The 14,158-nt window shown below is 51.5% G+C and overlaps 2 protein-coding genes across 2 annotated transcripts; both read right to left on the bottom strand.

The window, feature by feature from the left end:
- Positions 1–2,395: 2,395 nt before the first annotated feature.
- ras2 (ras-like GTPase Ras2) lies at positions 2,396–3,326 on the bottom strand (the record flags this gene model as incomplete). The annotated part of the gene is made up of 2 exons (XM_014104203.1): positions 2,396–3,004; positions 3,222–3,326. 2 exons carry the CDS (start codon positions 3,324–3,326, stop codon positions 2,396–2,398), a joined length of 714 nt encoding a protein of 237 aa, XP_013959678.1.
- Positions 3,327–9,507: 6,181 nt separating this feature from the next.
- Positions 9,508–10,576, bottom strand: TRIVIDRAFT_215445 (uncharacterized protein; the record flags this gene model as incomplete). Its single annotated transcript, XM_014104204.1, has 1 exon — positions 9,508–10,576. One exon carries the CDS (start codon positions 10,452–10,454, stop codon positions 9,651–9,653), a length of 804 nt encoding a protein of 267 aa, XP_013959679.1.
- Positions 10,577–14,158: the final 3,582 nt, after the last annotated feature.

Raw genomic sequence — 14,158 nt, forward strand, 5'->3', positions numbered from 1 at the left:
ATTACTACCCCGCACTCTTGCAGAAGGCTCAAACTGCCAAACAGAAGAAAAAGAAAAAACTTACACGCCATCGAATGTTGTCTCCCTTTAATGCGTTTTGAGGGCATCCACTTTCTGCAGGTTATCGGTGTCTAGGAGCGGCTAAGAGGAACCAACAGGAAAACGAGCGTATGTACCTCTCTGCCTTATCATTGAGTTTTTGGACAAAAGTGCCAGTTGTCCCGTCTTTAGCCGGAGGGATAGAAGAGAAGACAAATTTCTGCAAGGAGCTAAATAGAAAACTCTGGAGATGGAGAGAGGTCCGTGTTACAGTGTGAAAGAAGGTGGCTTTTAGCAGGCGGTGGATGGGATGTGAGGGAGTGCGAAGAGAAGATCTATTCAGTAGAGATTCTGGAAACAGAGAATGCTATTGTTAGGAGGTAGATGACAACAATAGAAGTCAGATCCTGAAAATATAAGTATATATAGTAGATATATATGCAGGCACTTTGAGTTGTAAAGTCGAGGCTACATTTTGATTATAGCAAGTTGCTGTCTCAGTTATTCTATCCTCCACTGGGCTAGGCCTTCACACAGCCTCCCTTGAATCCCCCAACAGAGTACATGCAAACTCCAACTCGCATGTACAGCTACGGCCACTCAAGGAACCCCAAACCCCAAATAAAAAAAGGTAACTCGAGTCAAGACTATCCAACTTCTCCTTACACCGAGAGCAAATCCAGTTCACATGCCCAAATACTCCACCAATAAATTCCCGTCGGATCGACTTGCCGTGCACATCCCTACTGCTCCAGGAATAGCATACGTTCTGGCTTATCACTCCTCCCCAAAAAAAGCGTGTCGATACTCCGTACTTCTCACGGTCTTCAACGTAGATCACCGTTGCAAAGCTCCAGTTTTATTTCTCGCCCTACCTTTTCAATTGCCGGTTCTTATGACACATCAAGTGTCCCTTTTTCTGTTACTGTATATACTTGTCACCTTTCGAAGAGCAAGGGGTTGTCGGGCTGTCAATGGTCGAAACGCGTACACCGCATTATTACATCATTGCGACTTGCAAGTCTCCCTCGGCGACTGTACAGAGACCCCTTGCGCTACTACTGAGTTGGTAGATCCTTGAGGAATTAAGTAAGTGGTTGCTCATGTAGAGAGACATCGAAAGAGACACTGGGATTCCGTCAATTTCAGGTACTGTAGTAGTAGTAGTAGTAATAGTCTACCGACTTCGCAACACCTCCCAGTAAAATCCCGTCACCGTCTTCGAAATATCAATGCAGTTTGACTTTTTGTTCTTGCTTTTTTCCGTCGGCCAAAGGTGGCAATGGCCGTTCCCAAATTCGCTCTCGTTTACAAAGAAAAAGAAAAGGAGAGGGATAAGAGAGACAGGGAAAAGACAGCTTCTTTAAAACAGACAAACAGAAAAAAAAAATAGTAGCTTCTAGCATCCAACATCCCCCTCTTCCATACCATGTTCGTCTAGAAACCGGATTCTCCAGATATAAGGGCAAAAAACAGATAAGCACTTTGTGGGATAATAACAGGTTAAAAAAGATGTAAAAAAAAAAATCTGACAGATCCAACAAGATATCGCTATCAACACCCCTCCATGACATGTGCCAAGACGTGTACGGTAATTTACTTTTTTATAACCCAAAAGGATAAGGGAGCAGTAGAGATGAAACTGTCGAAGTGGGAAAGGGAAGGGGGAGAAAAACAGACTCAACCAAGACTCCAATAACACCCGCGACCATCCATTCCATATCTGTGGGGAAACGAACGCAAAGAGAGAGTAAGAATTGGTAATGACGCAGGAGATGAGAGGTAGAAGGCGCAGTTGGCATCGGCGGGTGCATGTCGAATGGTCGGGTAAGTCAGAAGAAACAGGTCGTTGCCTCTCAGAATTCATCAATGAGCACCATCAGGCTGTCCAGTAGCAGTATAAACATCGTAAGAATCCAGCGCCGCGGAATGATGCCACCCTTGTTTGATGTGCGTTTGGGCGTCCGTAAGTGGTCTTGCGCCATGCGCCAATCGAGGGGCCGTGAGTTTGTAAAAATAAAAAAAAATTAAAAAAAAAAAAAGATGCTTTTTTTTCTTGTTGCCGAATGTCGTCGTCATCATGTAACAGTATTGCAGGCCCACCCAACAACCAGAAGAGGAGCCAAAAATCAGAGCACCAGCTCTTCTTGCCAGCGTATGACATATGCCAGCGTCCATTCTATTCCCAATGGAATGAACAATGTCCTGGTCGACAGGATGCCAGATTCGATAAGTAGAAACAAGCACCAAATAAAAAAAAGCAAACCAAGCATGCGAGACCAAGTGCGCCTCATCCAACATTACCCAGCCCTCAAAGATGTATCGGGAGTTGGAAGACGTGACGAGCGTGAGCTGCTCATAAGACGATGCACTTGGACTTGCCCTTCTCGCCGTCCTTGCCGCGCCGATACTTGTGCGTGTCTCGGCCTCCGCCGCCTACATCACCATTGCTTGTTCGAGCTCGGCCGCTTGCGCCCGCAGCGGGGCGCGAGGCCTGCTGGCGTTGTCGGCGCAGAATCCTGACGACGTCGTAAAAGGCCTTTTCGACGTTGATGCAATTCTTGGCCGAGGCCTCGACAAACTCGCAGCCAAGCTCCCGAGCCAGGGCGTGTCCCTCCTGGGTTGATACCTCGCGCTCGGTGACTCTGTCGCTCTTGTTGCCCACAAGCATAATGGGTACGGGCAGCTGCGGGCTGGCAGCAGATAGAGGGGAGCCCGGATATGAGGGCGAAGAGGCTACTGACTCCTTGACGCGCTGGATCTGGTGGTGGAAGCGCTTGATGCGTGTAAAGGACGAGCGGGATGCGATGCTGTAGACTAGAACAAAGCCTTCACCGTCTCGGATCCATTGGTCTCGCAGCGCTGTGTATTCCTCCTGGCCGGCCGTGTCGAGAACCTCGAGCATGCAGGGCTGGCCATCGATAACAACCTGCTTGCGGTACGAATCCTCAATTGTCGGGTCGTACTGTAGGCGTAGAGCGTTAGCAAAAAAATAACATGCATCTCATCGGTGGACAGAGCTCCTGTTTCTGCCCCTCATGCGCTACCGCCGTTGTCCGAGGCTGTCGCCCAATCGGTCAGGAGAGGGGAAAGAAGAGTCCGTGTTTTCTCTCTTCTAGGCCTCTCGCGCGCTCTCTCCTTGTGTCTCGGTGGTGTTTGGAAAGGGAAGGGCGAATGCTTACCGTCTCGACGAAATGCTGCAAACACAGCTGGATGGTCAAGGCCGTCTTGCCAACACCACCATCGCCCAGCACCACCAGCTTGTACAGCACCATTCTGCCCGCCATGATGGGCGCAAAGTTAGCGGTTGAGCGACCGAGCTAAGACAAGCAATCCTAGGGTTTTTGGCCGGCGATTCCAAAGGGCCCGCTAGCGGCGCAGCGAAAGGAGGAGGGGGAGATTGAGCAGAAGGGCAGCGAGTCGACCAAAAACGCGCGGTGACTGCACAATGGGATGGGCGAGGAAGATGCTGTGCGAGCGGTGCAGATGCAATTGGGATCAGAGAAGCAGTTTGGGGAGGGATGTTTGTGCCAGTCTAGCACGGCCAAAAGACGAGATGCTTTGGGCGTCCTTGGAGCTGGTCGAGTGGACTTTTTGGTGCTCTTGGTGGAGAAGCAAAGTGTGGATTTGGCGGGTCCGGCTTTGGATTTGGGATAGCAGGCTTGCAGGCGTCGAGGTTGGTTAGCAGAGGGTTGCTGATAGGGGTTCGAGGCCGGAGCAGCGGTACTTTTAAGGACTCAAGCTCAGAGCCGTTCGCAGATGTACAGCCGTATGGGGGATGGGAAGGGTCAAGGTAAGGTAAGGTATGGTCAGGTATGGTATGGGATGCGATGGGGGGGGGGCCTGGAGCAATGGAGCAATCAATCAATCAATCAGGTCAATGCAACTCGTGTGCAAGTTGCATGCACGGAGCGGAACAGAGCAGAACAGTGCATGGCGAGTTTGGAGTTAGCATATGTACGTGCGGAGAGGCTTAGGTTAGCACTGGTTTGGTTTGGTTTGGTTTGGTTTGGCCTGGTTTGGCCTGGTCCTGCACGCTTGATTCGAAGCGCTGAGGAGGAGAAGAGGAGGAGGAGTAGAGGTACCAGCGCTGGTGCAGATACAGGTACAGTACTGGGACTGGGACTGCCTGCGCCGGAGCTAGCAGCAGCGGACGCCAAGGTCCCCCCATCCCCTCCCCCATCCATCCCCATCCACATACAACAACTTTTGAGCAGCAGGATGCGCTCTGAGCGCCGCGGTAGGGCTAGGGAAGAACTACCTGGTAAATTCTAATATGCTGTTGGATCAGCCCAACTTGATTGTTTCCATCCATGGCAAAGTAGCAAAGCCTCCACTACTGTTGATCCATCAATTCATGCTGACCCCGTCGCCCATTTGCCGTCCATGGCTCCTCCATACTGTACTTCTGGCCAGCGCTAGTACCTACAACTTGATGTCTACTCGTGGATTAGTGCTGCTGTAGTGCCTAGGACAGTGGTAGGTACTGTACTGTACTGCCAACGATGGGACTCAATCAATGAGACGACCTGGAGCCAGCCAACCCGTCTCGTCTAAAGAGGTCGAGGTACCTATCATCCACAGGCACGGGTACAGGTACTCGTACAGGTACTTGCAGCCCGTCCGTTCCAATGCAAAGCGCGCAGGCATCTCGGCGGCCAATGATCCCCTATTCTCTCCCCTACAGGCCCCTGGGCAGGAGGCTGGCGTCCGTCTGCAGCCTGCGTCCGCCGGTATCGTATCACACACCCGACTCTCGCACAGGGTTTTCGCACAGAGACATGGATGGAGCTTGCGGCCCCGACAGCCATGCGGTCAAGGCGTCTGGGGCGTTGTCTGGCTGCGTTGCGGACGCTAGCTCGAGTAGCGGCGACGGGGGATGTTCACATTGTCCCCAGTACCTTAGTATAGTGGCGAGCGAGCGAGCGAGCGAGCGATTCAAGGCCTGGTGTTTGTTTGTACTTAGCATGCAGCCCGCAAAACTAGCCTGCGTACGGAATACTGTACAGTACGGGCTCCTACTCTGCTTGTCTACTTGTCACTTGTCTACTAACAGACAATCCTGTACGAATAGACGCTGGGATTATGTCAGAGTGCGCGGCACGGGAAACCATCGGCACGTCGGACCATGGAATCCACGTATGCGCATCTCAAGCGCCATTGAGTAATGGAGGCAGCGGAAAGGATCTGCCAAGATGATAGTGCAGTCAAGTACTAAGGTACCTAGGTAGGTACCTACCTGTACCTTATCACCGGGCAAGGCAAGAAGACGTCAACGTCCAGCACGGGGGAGTACAAGCATCATGTCGATATAGACGAGTAGACGAGTACTACTGTACTAAGGTACTTACTGCCAAGTAAACACTACCTCACTCATACACTGCCTGTACGAGGACTGCTGTAAATGCAGAATGGGCTGCAGGTTGCATCGAGATAAAGTCCGAGCCGGAAACAACCAGGCCATGGAACGAGGCCCTTACCTTGGTCTTGCCAGCACTAACCTGCAGGGCACATGTCCCTACTTCCGACTTTCGGTGGCACAACGACCTACAGCAAAGTATCAAGACCTCGCCTCGGCCTCAAAGCGGTACTACCCAACAGCTTTGTTCTCTAGTCGCCGTGCTTCGTAAAGCTGAGGTACAACGTCTGTGATATTGGAGGTCTATCACATGCACTTACCGTACTTGCGATGTAATTGCAACGTACGAAACGGCCAATGGTACTACGAGTATGGAGTACTAGGAGCCAGGTATACCTGCACGGAAATATACCGACATGGAAGTACTCCTACAAACCTAGGTACGGAGTAATTTGAGTGCTATTAAATGCACACCAGTATCAGTACATATCAGCAGACAATGCGCCTTGTCTCTATTACCTAGGTAGGTACCTACCTAGTAGTAGTATATCCTTCCATCGGGCTGTTATTAGTGAGTGGGTTTTGCCGGTACGGCTCTCCGGATCAAGCTGTTGTTGAATCCTTTGGCACCTTAAAGCTTTCAGCCACCACTTCGGTTGGGCAGCACTTTTCCCTCGCCCATGCCTGGTTGGCCGACCTCCAACCGCTGCCTTTACATCATCCAGTCGCATATTAGCCAACCGCAATTGACGCCTCTGCGAGCCGAACCAGTCGGAAGCTCCTCATGGGATAGATGCTGCTATCACACGAGCACGACATGTGCCAATCTGCGGGGCCCGAAACCCCCAGCCAAGGAGCCAGTCCAGTCCCAGTCGCGTCCTGTGTCGCTCGCAAGCATGGCTGCAATTCTGCAAGCCTGGCGAGCATCCGTGAGATGAGTCTGCCGGGGCGACCCGATGGCATCGAGCGTTTGTCCGCCGCCGAGGAAAGCACCCAATCCAATGGCCGACAAGCTCAATTGAGGCTGATATGCTACCGCTGCCCTCACTTGTCCGCCAGCAGAGTGCCTGCCCGCCTAGCTGGAGGACATACAGGTCCTTGTGCGTACTACGAGTACATGTACTCAGCGGCTTCGTACAAGCAAAGGCCGGCCAAAGCAACGCTGCATCTGTAGCGCGGGGCGACTGCGGAAGCGACGTCCTCCATGCCAACAGAGCCGGAAGCATGGCTGCAGCTTCACCAGCGAGCCTCTCAGAAGCCATCGATCTGCAGCGCCGGCTGAGCTAGCGGTCGGAACCGCAGCTTCACACTCGGCTGGCCGTTGAGCGCCTACTTGTACTATTAGGCACTAGTCGTACATGGACAGAGCGCGACTGCTCGTTCTGGTGCTAGCAGTAGTCGTGCTTCGTACTCCAGACTTAGCTATGTTGGCATCCCAAAATCCTAGCAATGCCGCTACCAGACAAGGACCATGAGATCAATGGCCTGATTCTTTGCTGCTTGCCCCCATAATACTTCGTACTACTACTGTACTTGTACGGTACTGGCCAGCATCGACGGGCAGAGGCTAGACGAAAAGAGAGACGGGCGAGAACCACTCACTTGTCATCTTGTGAGCTGCGAGGACTCTCTACTGCACTCCATACAAGCACCGGGATACGGACAGACAGCGTTTGACCACATCAGCATCTCGTTTGGGAAACCATTCCCGCTCCAGCACTGGCGACTCTTGCTGACGTGCTTGACTGACCTCTGGAGAGCATCAAGTCACTCGCATCAGCTTCGCACATTTATGCATATGGCCGTGCGTGAACGGGGGGTCACAGAGCACGAACCCACCGCAGAGTAAGCTGTGGATGCAGTCTCCTCTTTCATCCTGCCAGAGTCGGCATGTAGCCTGTCTCTCTTGTGAGATGACAGCTGCCATGTCCTTGCTCTGGAAGTGCCCGCCTATCAAGTCGTCAGCTTTTTACACGCACGACCGGCAACCCTCGCAAGTGCTTTGGTACCCCATCCAAGCTGAAGGCTGAAAGCTCACGAGACAAGTGCTTCTGCAGTCAACGCAGCGCACTAAGGCAGTCCGGAATACAGAATATGGGGCTCCGGTTTGAGATCCAAGCCCGCCACAACTCGACTGTACCAGCCCAGCAAGGACAAGGACAGGCCGCGGCGCCTCGTCTTCAGCCAGTAGGATGCCATTTTCCTTCCTTTGTCTCCGAGAGGCGACGACGGCATTCGATATCTGGGCTCGTATGCCCGCCAACCACCCGCCGCGTGCGTGGGAGCCTAGCTTAGCCTTGCTGAGGACATGGAGACATGGAGCACGACCCGCAGCGGCAGACCGCAAACCACATCCGCTCAACACGCGGCCGACCAGAGCGTTGGTGGATATGATGCTCTACAAGTAGCATTATTAGTCTTATTACGGGCAACGGTGCTTGGACGACCTTGCTCTTGTGGCTACCGGTGATACGAGCGTTGGCAAATCATATTTGCTTCTTTGGTCGCTCTTCCACTCTGCTTTCTCATCTCATGCAGACGGGATGCTAAAGATAGCTAGGCTTGCATAGCCTCATCTTATACTTTGTTCCAAATCAGCAACCAAACAAGTCACGCCCGTCGGGGATTATCTGCATCTTCTCGCTTATGGGTAGAGCAATATTTGCCACCCTTAATTGGCAGCTATCGATGGCCGTCCTCACCAATTGGCTGCGCAATACTCGCCGAGGGACATGCTAGTACTCGTACAACATGCTCCTATTACGAGTACTCTGACTCTTACTCTATTGCTACTACTCCATTGTACGCACGCGAATCCTCCATTCTTTGCTCTGATTACTGTACCACTGCGTCAGCGCGGGGAAGCATGTCGTCTGGTCAAGGTCTTTTTTCCTGGCCTGGCAGCCGGGCTTATCCGGCGACACGTTTTGGCTAACCCTCACATCCCACGTCTTTCCTGCATACCGGGACACGGATGGTGCTTACCCGCGAGCAACAAGTCGATCCCGAATGCAAGGTTCATCCACCCGAGCCCGCCCATCACTATTCCTCGTGCTAGCACTCGGGCAAACTGAGATGCCCTAAGGATTGTCGCTCCAACGTCGTCGGTCACCTCCTTGAGACGAGGAAGCTCTGCAGTGGGGGTCGCGGTTTTTCGTCTTCTTTGCCGTCGTCGAGAGAAAAGGATGGATGAGTGTGCCAGTATTCGACTGCTACTGGTATGCGTATCACAAATGCATGTCTTGTCCACCTGGAGCAACTTAACTGGCCGTCGGCGCAATACAATTCGCAACCTTGTATCACGCGCTTGATATGAACAATAACCCGTACGAAATGGACCGCCAGAAATCTCCATGTCCATGGTGCCTACAGTAGGTGTCACGTTTGACTCAGCTGTGTCGGCGGTGGTATCCGAAAAACCCTGCCAATTTTCAGCCCCAGGATCAACATTGTATCTTGTAATCTCGGGTGTTCCCGAATGGGAACCAATAGTACAGACTACTATGACCTTGACGAGTCAAGACGTGCCGTCTGGGCTTCGGCTCGCGAGATTAACGGCTGTGAGAGAATTGGGCGGCTACCAATGAGGGCTCAGAAGATGCAGTCCGTTGTGAAGACTGGGAACAAGCCCTGACCTGTAAGCCAAGCCGACAGACTGTGGCTCCTGGGTTTGTATCATGTATCATTCTGTGGCTGAGCTGACAATTCTTTCAGCTTCGTATTGTAGACACTTGTGTGTATAACATGGCATCGGCGTGAACTGGGGGCTGTGAGCCTACATTGCCACGTGCTACTGCTTTTGGGACCCATGCCGTATGATAAATGATATGAGTTCTCAATATCAGTCTGGTGCTCAGTCAGTCAGAGTTTGTAGAAGCATGCCGTTGACTGAAGTTATACGTAATCTTATAGCCTATGTATGTATTTCATACGCTACCTCAAGGCTGCCGAATTGACACACTTGAGTAATCCAACAAGAGTGTTGCAATTACAAAGGTACTGATAGCCAGGAGTCTGGTAGGCTATGGTATATGCTTTTTCAGGCGAGCAGATACGTTCACATAGATTATATCCTCTCCAATATCATGATATCTTTGATAGCATGTTATAAGTGAGTCATCTTTTAATGCAAATTGGAGACTCTGATCTCTAGACTCTACACCCCTACAACATCAATCCGGCTCCAAGATCGATCAAGACCTGTAGTTTCCATGTATACAGACACTCGCTTTTCGTCATTCATCAGATGCTCTCACTCCAGTTCCCGCAACTTCTCCGCAATAGTAAGCAGCCCCTTCTCTTCTTCCGTCACCCACAAGTCCACCCACGTCTTCGCCTCGCCATATCTCGCCTCCTCCTTGCCCCATGCCTCCTCCCTATCCCTCTCGACGTAGATGGTCCGCAGGCCGCAGCCCCTCGCGCCATGGAGATCCCCGAGGTGTGTCGCCACCAGGGCGACCTCCTCCGGCTGCAAGCCCAGCGCTCGCACGGCGCCCAGGTACGTTGCCGGGTCGGGTTTGTAAACGTGGAACGTCTCGGCGCAGAAGATGTTGTCGAAGGAGAGGCCGCCGAAGTCGGCGAGGTCGCGTATAAGGCTGGTGTTTCCGTTGGACAGCGTGCCGGTGGTGTATCTGCGTCCCATTTGCGCAATGCCATCTACAGAATCGGGCCACGGAGTGAGACGATGCCAGACGAGGCTCAGGCTCTCAATCTCCGTCTCAGTAAAGAGACCATCCAGATCCCACTTGCCGAGAAGCTCGACGAGGCTGTCACGATGGTGCTGGTCGACACTCTTCCAGGCGTCCGTGTCCGGGTTGAAGGATCGTGTAAAGGCAACGTACGAGTCACGCCATTCTTGGATGAAGCGGTCCCAGTCCTGCTGCGTGAGGCCTTCAAGACGGGTTTTCAGAGCGGGTGAGATGCCTTGCGAGGAGAGTTTGCGAAACGTGCGAAGGGAGATTTCGTCTGTGACGGAGGAGCGCCAGTCGACGACAGTGCCAAAGATGTCAAAGAGGAGAGCTTTGACGTTGACGAGGGGTGAGGTTTTTGAAGGCATGGTTGTTTCTTCCTTTTTGTATGTATTTTCTTTATGTCTGTTTGAGCCCACTTGCTAACATGAGTTTGTGTTTGGCTAAGAACTTGTCTCAGTATCAGTATTCGTAGCCAACACTATGTGTTGGTTGAGTCATAAGTCTGACGTTTGCAACTCATGAAGCATCGCCGAGGTTAGAGTTTGGATCTACAAATCACATGATTGCATGTCGCCATCGACACTCAACCAAATTCCCATAAAAAAGCTATCAACCACCGAAATGTAAATAAAACGACCCAAAATATGTGTCACCATATTAATGACATCCTTAAATGTGTAGAAACACGCAGCGAATGCTGTGACTTTTCCGGGTCTTGTTGTAGGGTAAGAACCGAGAAGTTACGAGACGTACGTGACCACTTCTGCCATTAATCTGCGGCTTTCTGAATCAAGACATGCATATTATGCGATGTACGCGGGCCAACTGGCACGATAAGAATGCCTTTGATGAACGAGAAACAGATAAGTTGAATGGTTGTGGCAATACGAGCCCCTGGATAGTAACGTCGGCATCTTCACATGATACGACTTACTGTGCGCAACATACTGTTCCATTACCATACGCCCTGGGTAGGTGTTATTCCAAACGCAATAAGACCCTAAGCTTTGATAAGCATTGTAATAGCTTAATAGCAAACCTCGGCAGGATTTGGCCCAAGCCACCATGCACTCCCTACCGGAACATAACCGAGTTTCATCATCTGCAGAGATATTGCCTCGAATCAACTTGCAGCCGAGTGCCACGCGCTTAGATCAAACATGCCACTGTGACGAATGCAACTCATTGCACATGGCACATTTGCCGCATGTATTCCGGCAAGCCGCCATCACGAACCGAGTCTTGATGGGCGGCTGGTCAGGCGAAGGATGGCCACGAACCCGGAATACGACAGAGTTGTCTTGAAGTGAGAGGGAGCATTACGTGCCAATCTGCCAGGGAGATTGCTACGCAAGCACAAGCTAGAGGAGATAAAGCTATATGTGCAAGGGCCAGCTCTTTATTCGAAACGCTCGTCATCGCACTGCCGTTGGACTGAAGGCTATCAAAGCCATGTCAAGTCCCGTTAGGCTCTTAGCCTACCCAATATTAGCAGTCGATGCACAACTAGTCAAGACTTGAAAGAAGTTGACTGACATGTGGATGTCACAGCGGCTATCCTTTGCAATGCTTGCTGCCCGGCGCCCCATCGAAATACAATCGTACCTGAAAAGCACGCCGTGATACAGCATAGAGCTGGTCACCAGCACTGTGATACTGTAAAACTGCCCAAGGCCGAAGGAGGCTCCACGTGTGACCAGCAAGCTACCAAGATAGCTGAAACAAAAGCCATGCTGTTCCTTAGACCGAGGTACAACACATCCACGGACCTTTTGGTTCAAACCAAAAAATTCCCCTCAGTATCATTGTAGATGTTGTGTGACTGTGATAGTGACGACTGGGGGGTGATCCTTTCTTCGTGCTGAGAGCACGTGGAGTCTCGAAAAGAAAACAAAAGAACATAACCGGCAAGCTTGCCAACGGCAAAAATGTAAGAGATGCGCCATCATACAGTACAAGTACGACCAGCCCCAATGAAAACGTGATTATGCGGAGATGTGGAGGAAATCTTAGCCAAATACCGACCCCAGGCAAGCGAGGGGAGTATCAAGACAGACAAGTACCCGTCCCAGAACTCCTACAGGCGTATTTTCGACGTATTTCCATATCAGCGGCATCTCCGGGGATATATCGCTATCCTCAGGCTGGCAGTCAAGCCCATGCCGCAACAGTTGCTGACGGATATACACTGATATAACAGTGGCGCCCTTAGGAAGGCGCGGATGGACGGCCCGGAGCAATGGTGGCTAACGTCCCGCGGTATGGGTGGTTGATAGAGTCTAAGATGGCCTGGGTCTCCTTATTATGTCTCATGGCCTCAATGGTAAACTTCGACTGAGGCGATAAGCCCACCGATTGGGTGAAATATTCAAGGCAATGCCCGCTAGGTCGGCTACTGCTGCCGGCATGCTGCTATATATGGCCTGGTCACTCCGTGATACCCATGTCCCGGATTAAGTCACCTTTGTAATCTGCTAGTATCAGATTGTTCGGTGAGTACAGAGAATTATTGGCTATGGCAGCATATTAGAGATAGCATGGTAGAGTACGGATTGATTCCCTGTCCGAAGTACTTTGTACCAGGTGGCGCTGCTTCGGTGTCCAGGGCAATTCAGCTCTGTCTTGGTTGTACTCAGCTGAATGTAAGAAAGTAGTCTGTGGCTTCTATTGAACGCTGATCTTGCCACCCTGGGAAAGTGATCTGAATCCCCGGAGCAATTAAGAAGCCATAGTTTATAGACTTGGCGGGCGGGGGTAGTATTTCGCAGCTTTCTCTGCTTTTCCGGTACATCTCAAGGTTGGCCGCTTGATGCTTGAGCCCTGGACATTCATTCTCAGTCAATACCAGCAGCCCTGTAAGATAAACAAGATCTATCCGAGCACCTCATATTCCTGCATTTGTGAGCAGATGAGAAGAGACTACGAATATACCATATCTATAGCCGTGTTGGTGGTGATGAGGGCCACTTGTTCTTGGACTGGAGAAGGCCCAACAGTACTCGTAAATATCAGGCCCAGCCGCTCGACAACTTCACTTCCTTGCTGCTTTTCTTTTCTTTTTTCAGTCGCAGGTATGTAATTGGCGAGCAAAAATCAGTTCTGTAGTACTGTTGTAGTAGTGTAAGTCGTTCAGAATTGAAGTGGGGTATTGGTAGAAAGCGGAGAAATTGCAGGAGCATGCTCATCGCCCTATCACTCATCACATCTCAGGCTAACCTGAGGGAGCGAGCTGTTGCTGGACTAGCACCAAGAGAGCTGATGTGGTGGCGGCATATTGGACAGGTGTGGAGTATGCCGCGCTCCCTACAGTAGTGAGAGTTCCCTTCAAGGCAGAGAAGTATGTTGTTGCGCTCCGGCTGGTGATGCTCCCCTGCATATGGCCCGCTGAGCTAATTAACCATCGGTTGGAGAGACCCTTAGATGACATGAGGTTTGCATGAAGGAATAAAAAAGTCTGGCAATTCCGTAATTTGGCGGGAGCTTGTTCGTCAACAACTAATACCAGGTGGGTACAGTAGGTTGGCCAAAAACGCTGATGATCGGCACCGGCCTCCTGTGGAGGAAGTCTTGGAGACCACCGCAACGGCCTAGATTCGACGGCAGAGGGGGGGGGGGTTGGGGGGGAATAAAAAGCAAATATCAGCTTTTGCCACTTATCATCTCGTTCAAGTCATCTGCCTGTGCCATTGAGGGGCTTCGATGAGACGCCGGCGCCATCTGTCAGTTGACTGCCTCCGTGGAGAGAGGCTCAAATGCCGTGTGCACGGAGCAAGATTCATATCGTTCTGTTAACGTTCTGATGGCCGGCCAAGCCTCGCCATGGATAGCCTTGCTGTCAGACAATCAAAGATCATCACAAGAATATCCCGTGTACGAAGCGCTTGCACTCGTATCTGTTCATGGTTTCGGTCATGCCGACCCCGATGAACATGCGGGCCAAAGAAAAAAATCATCAGCACGACCTTTATCCCCATGTCTGCTCAATTAATTGGGGATGGCCGTACCAAGTAAGGTTGGTTCCCCTAAAAGAGCACGAGGACCGGGCTGGCTTGCCAAGCTCGGCCCGCTT

The sequence above is a fragment of the Trichoderma virens genome (genome assembly GCF_000170995.1).
Source record: "Trichoderma virens Gv29-8 chromosome Unknown TRIVIscaffold_3, whole genome shotgun sequence".
Lineage (NCBI taxonomy): Eukaryota > Fungi > Ascomycota > Sordariomycetes > Hypocreales > Hypocreaceae > Trichoderma > Trichoderma virens.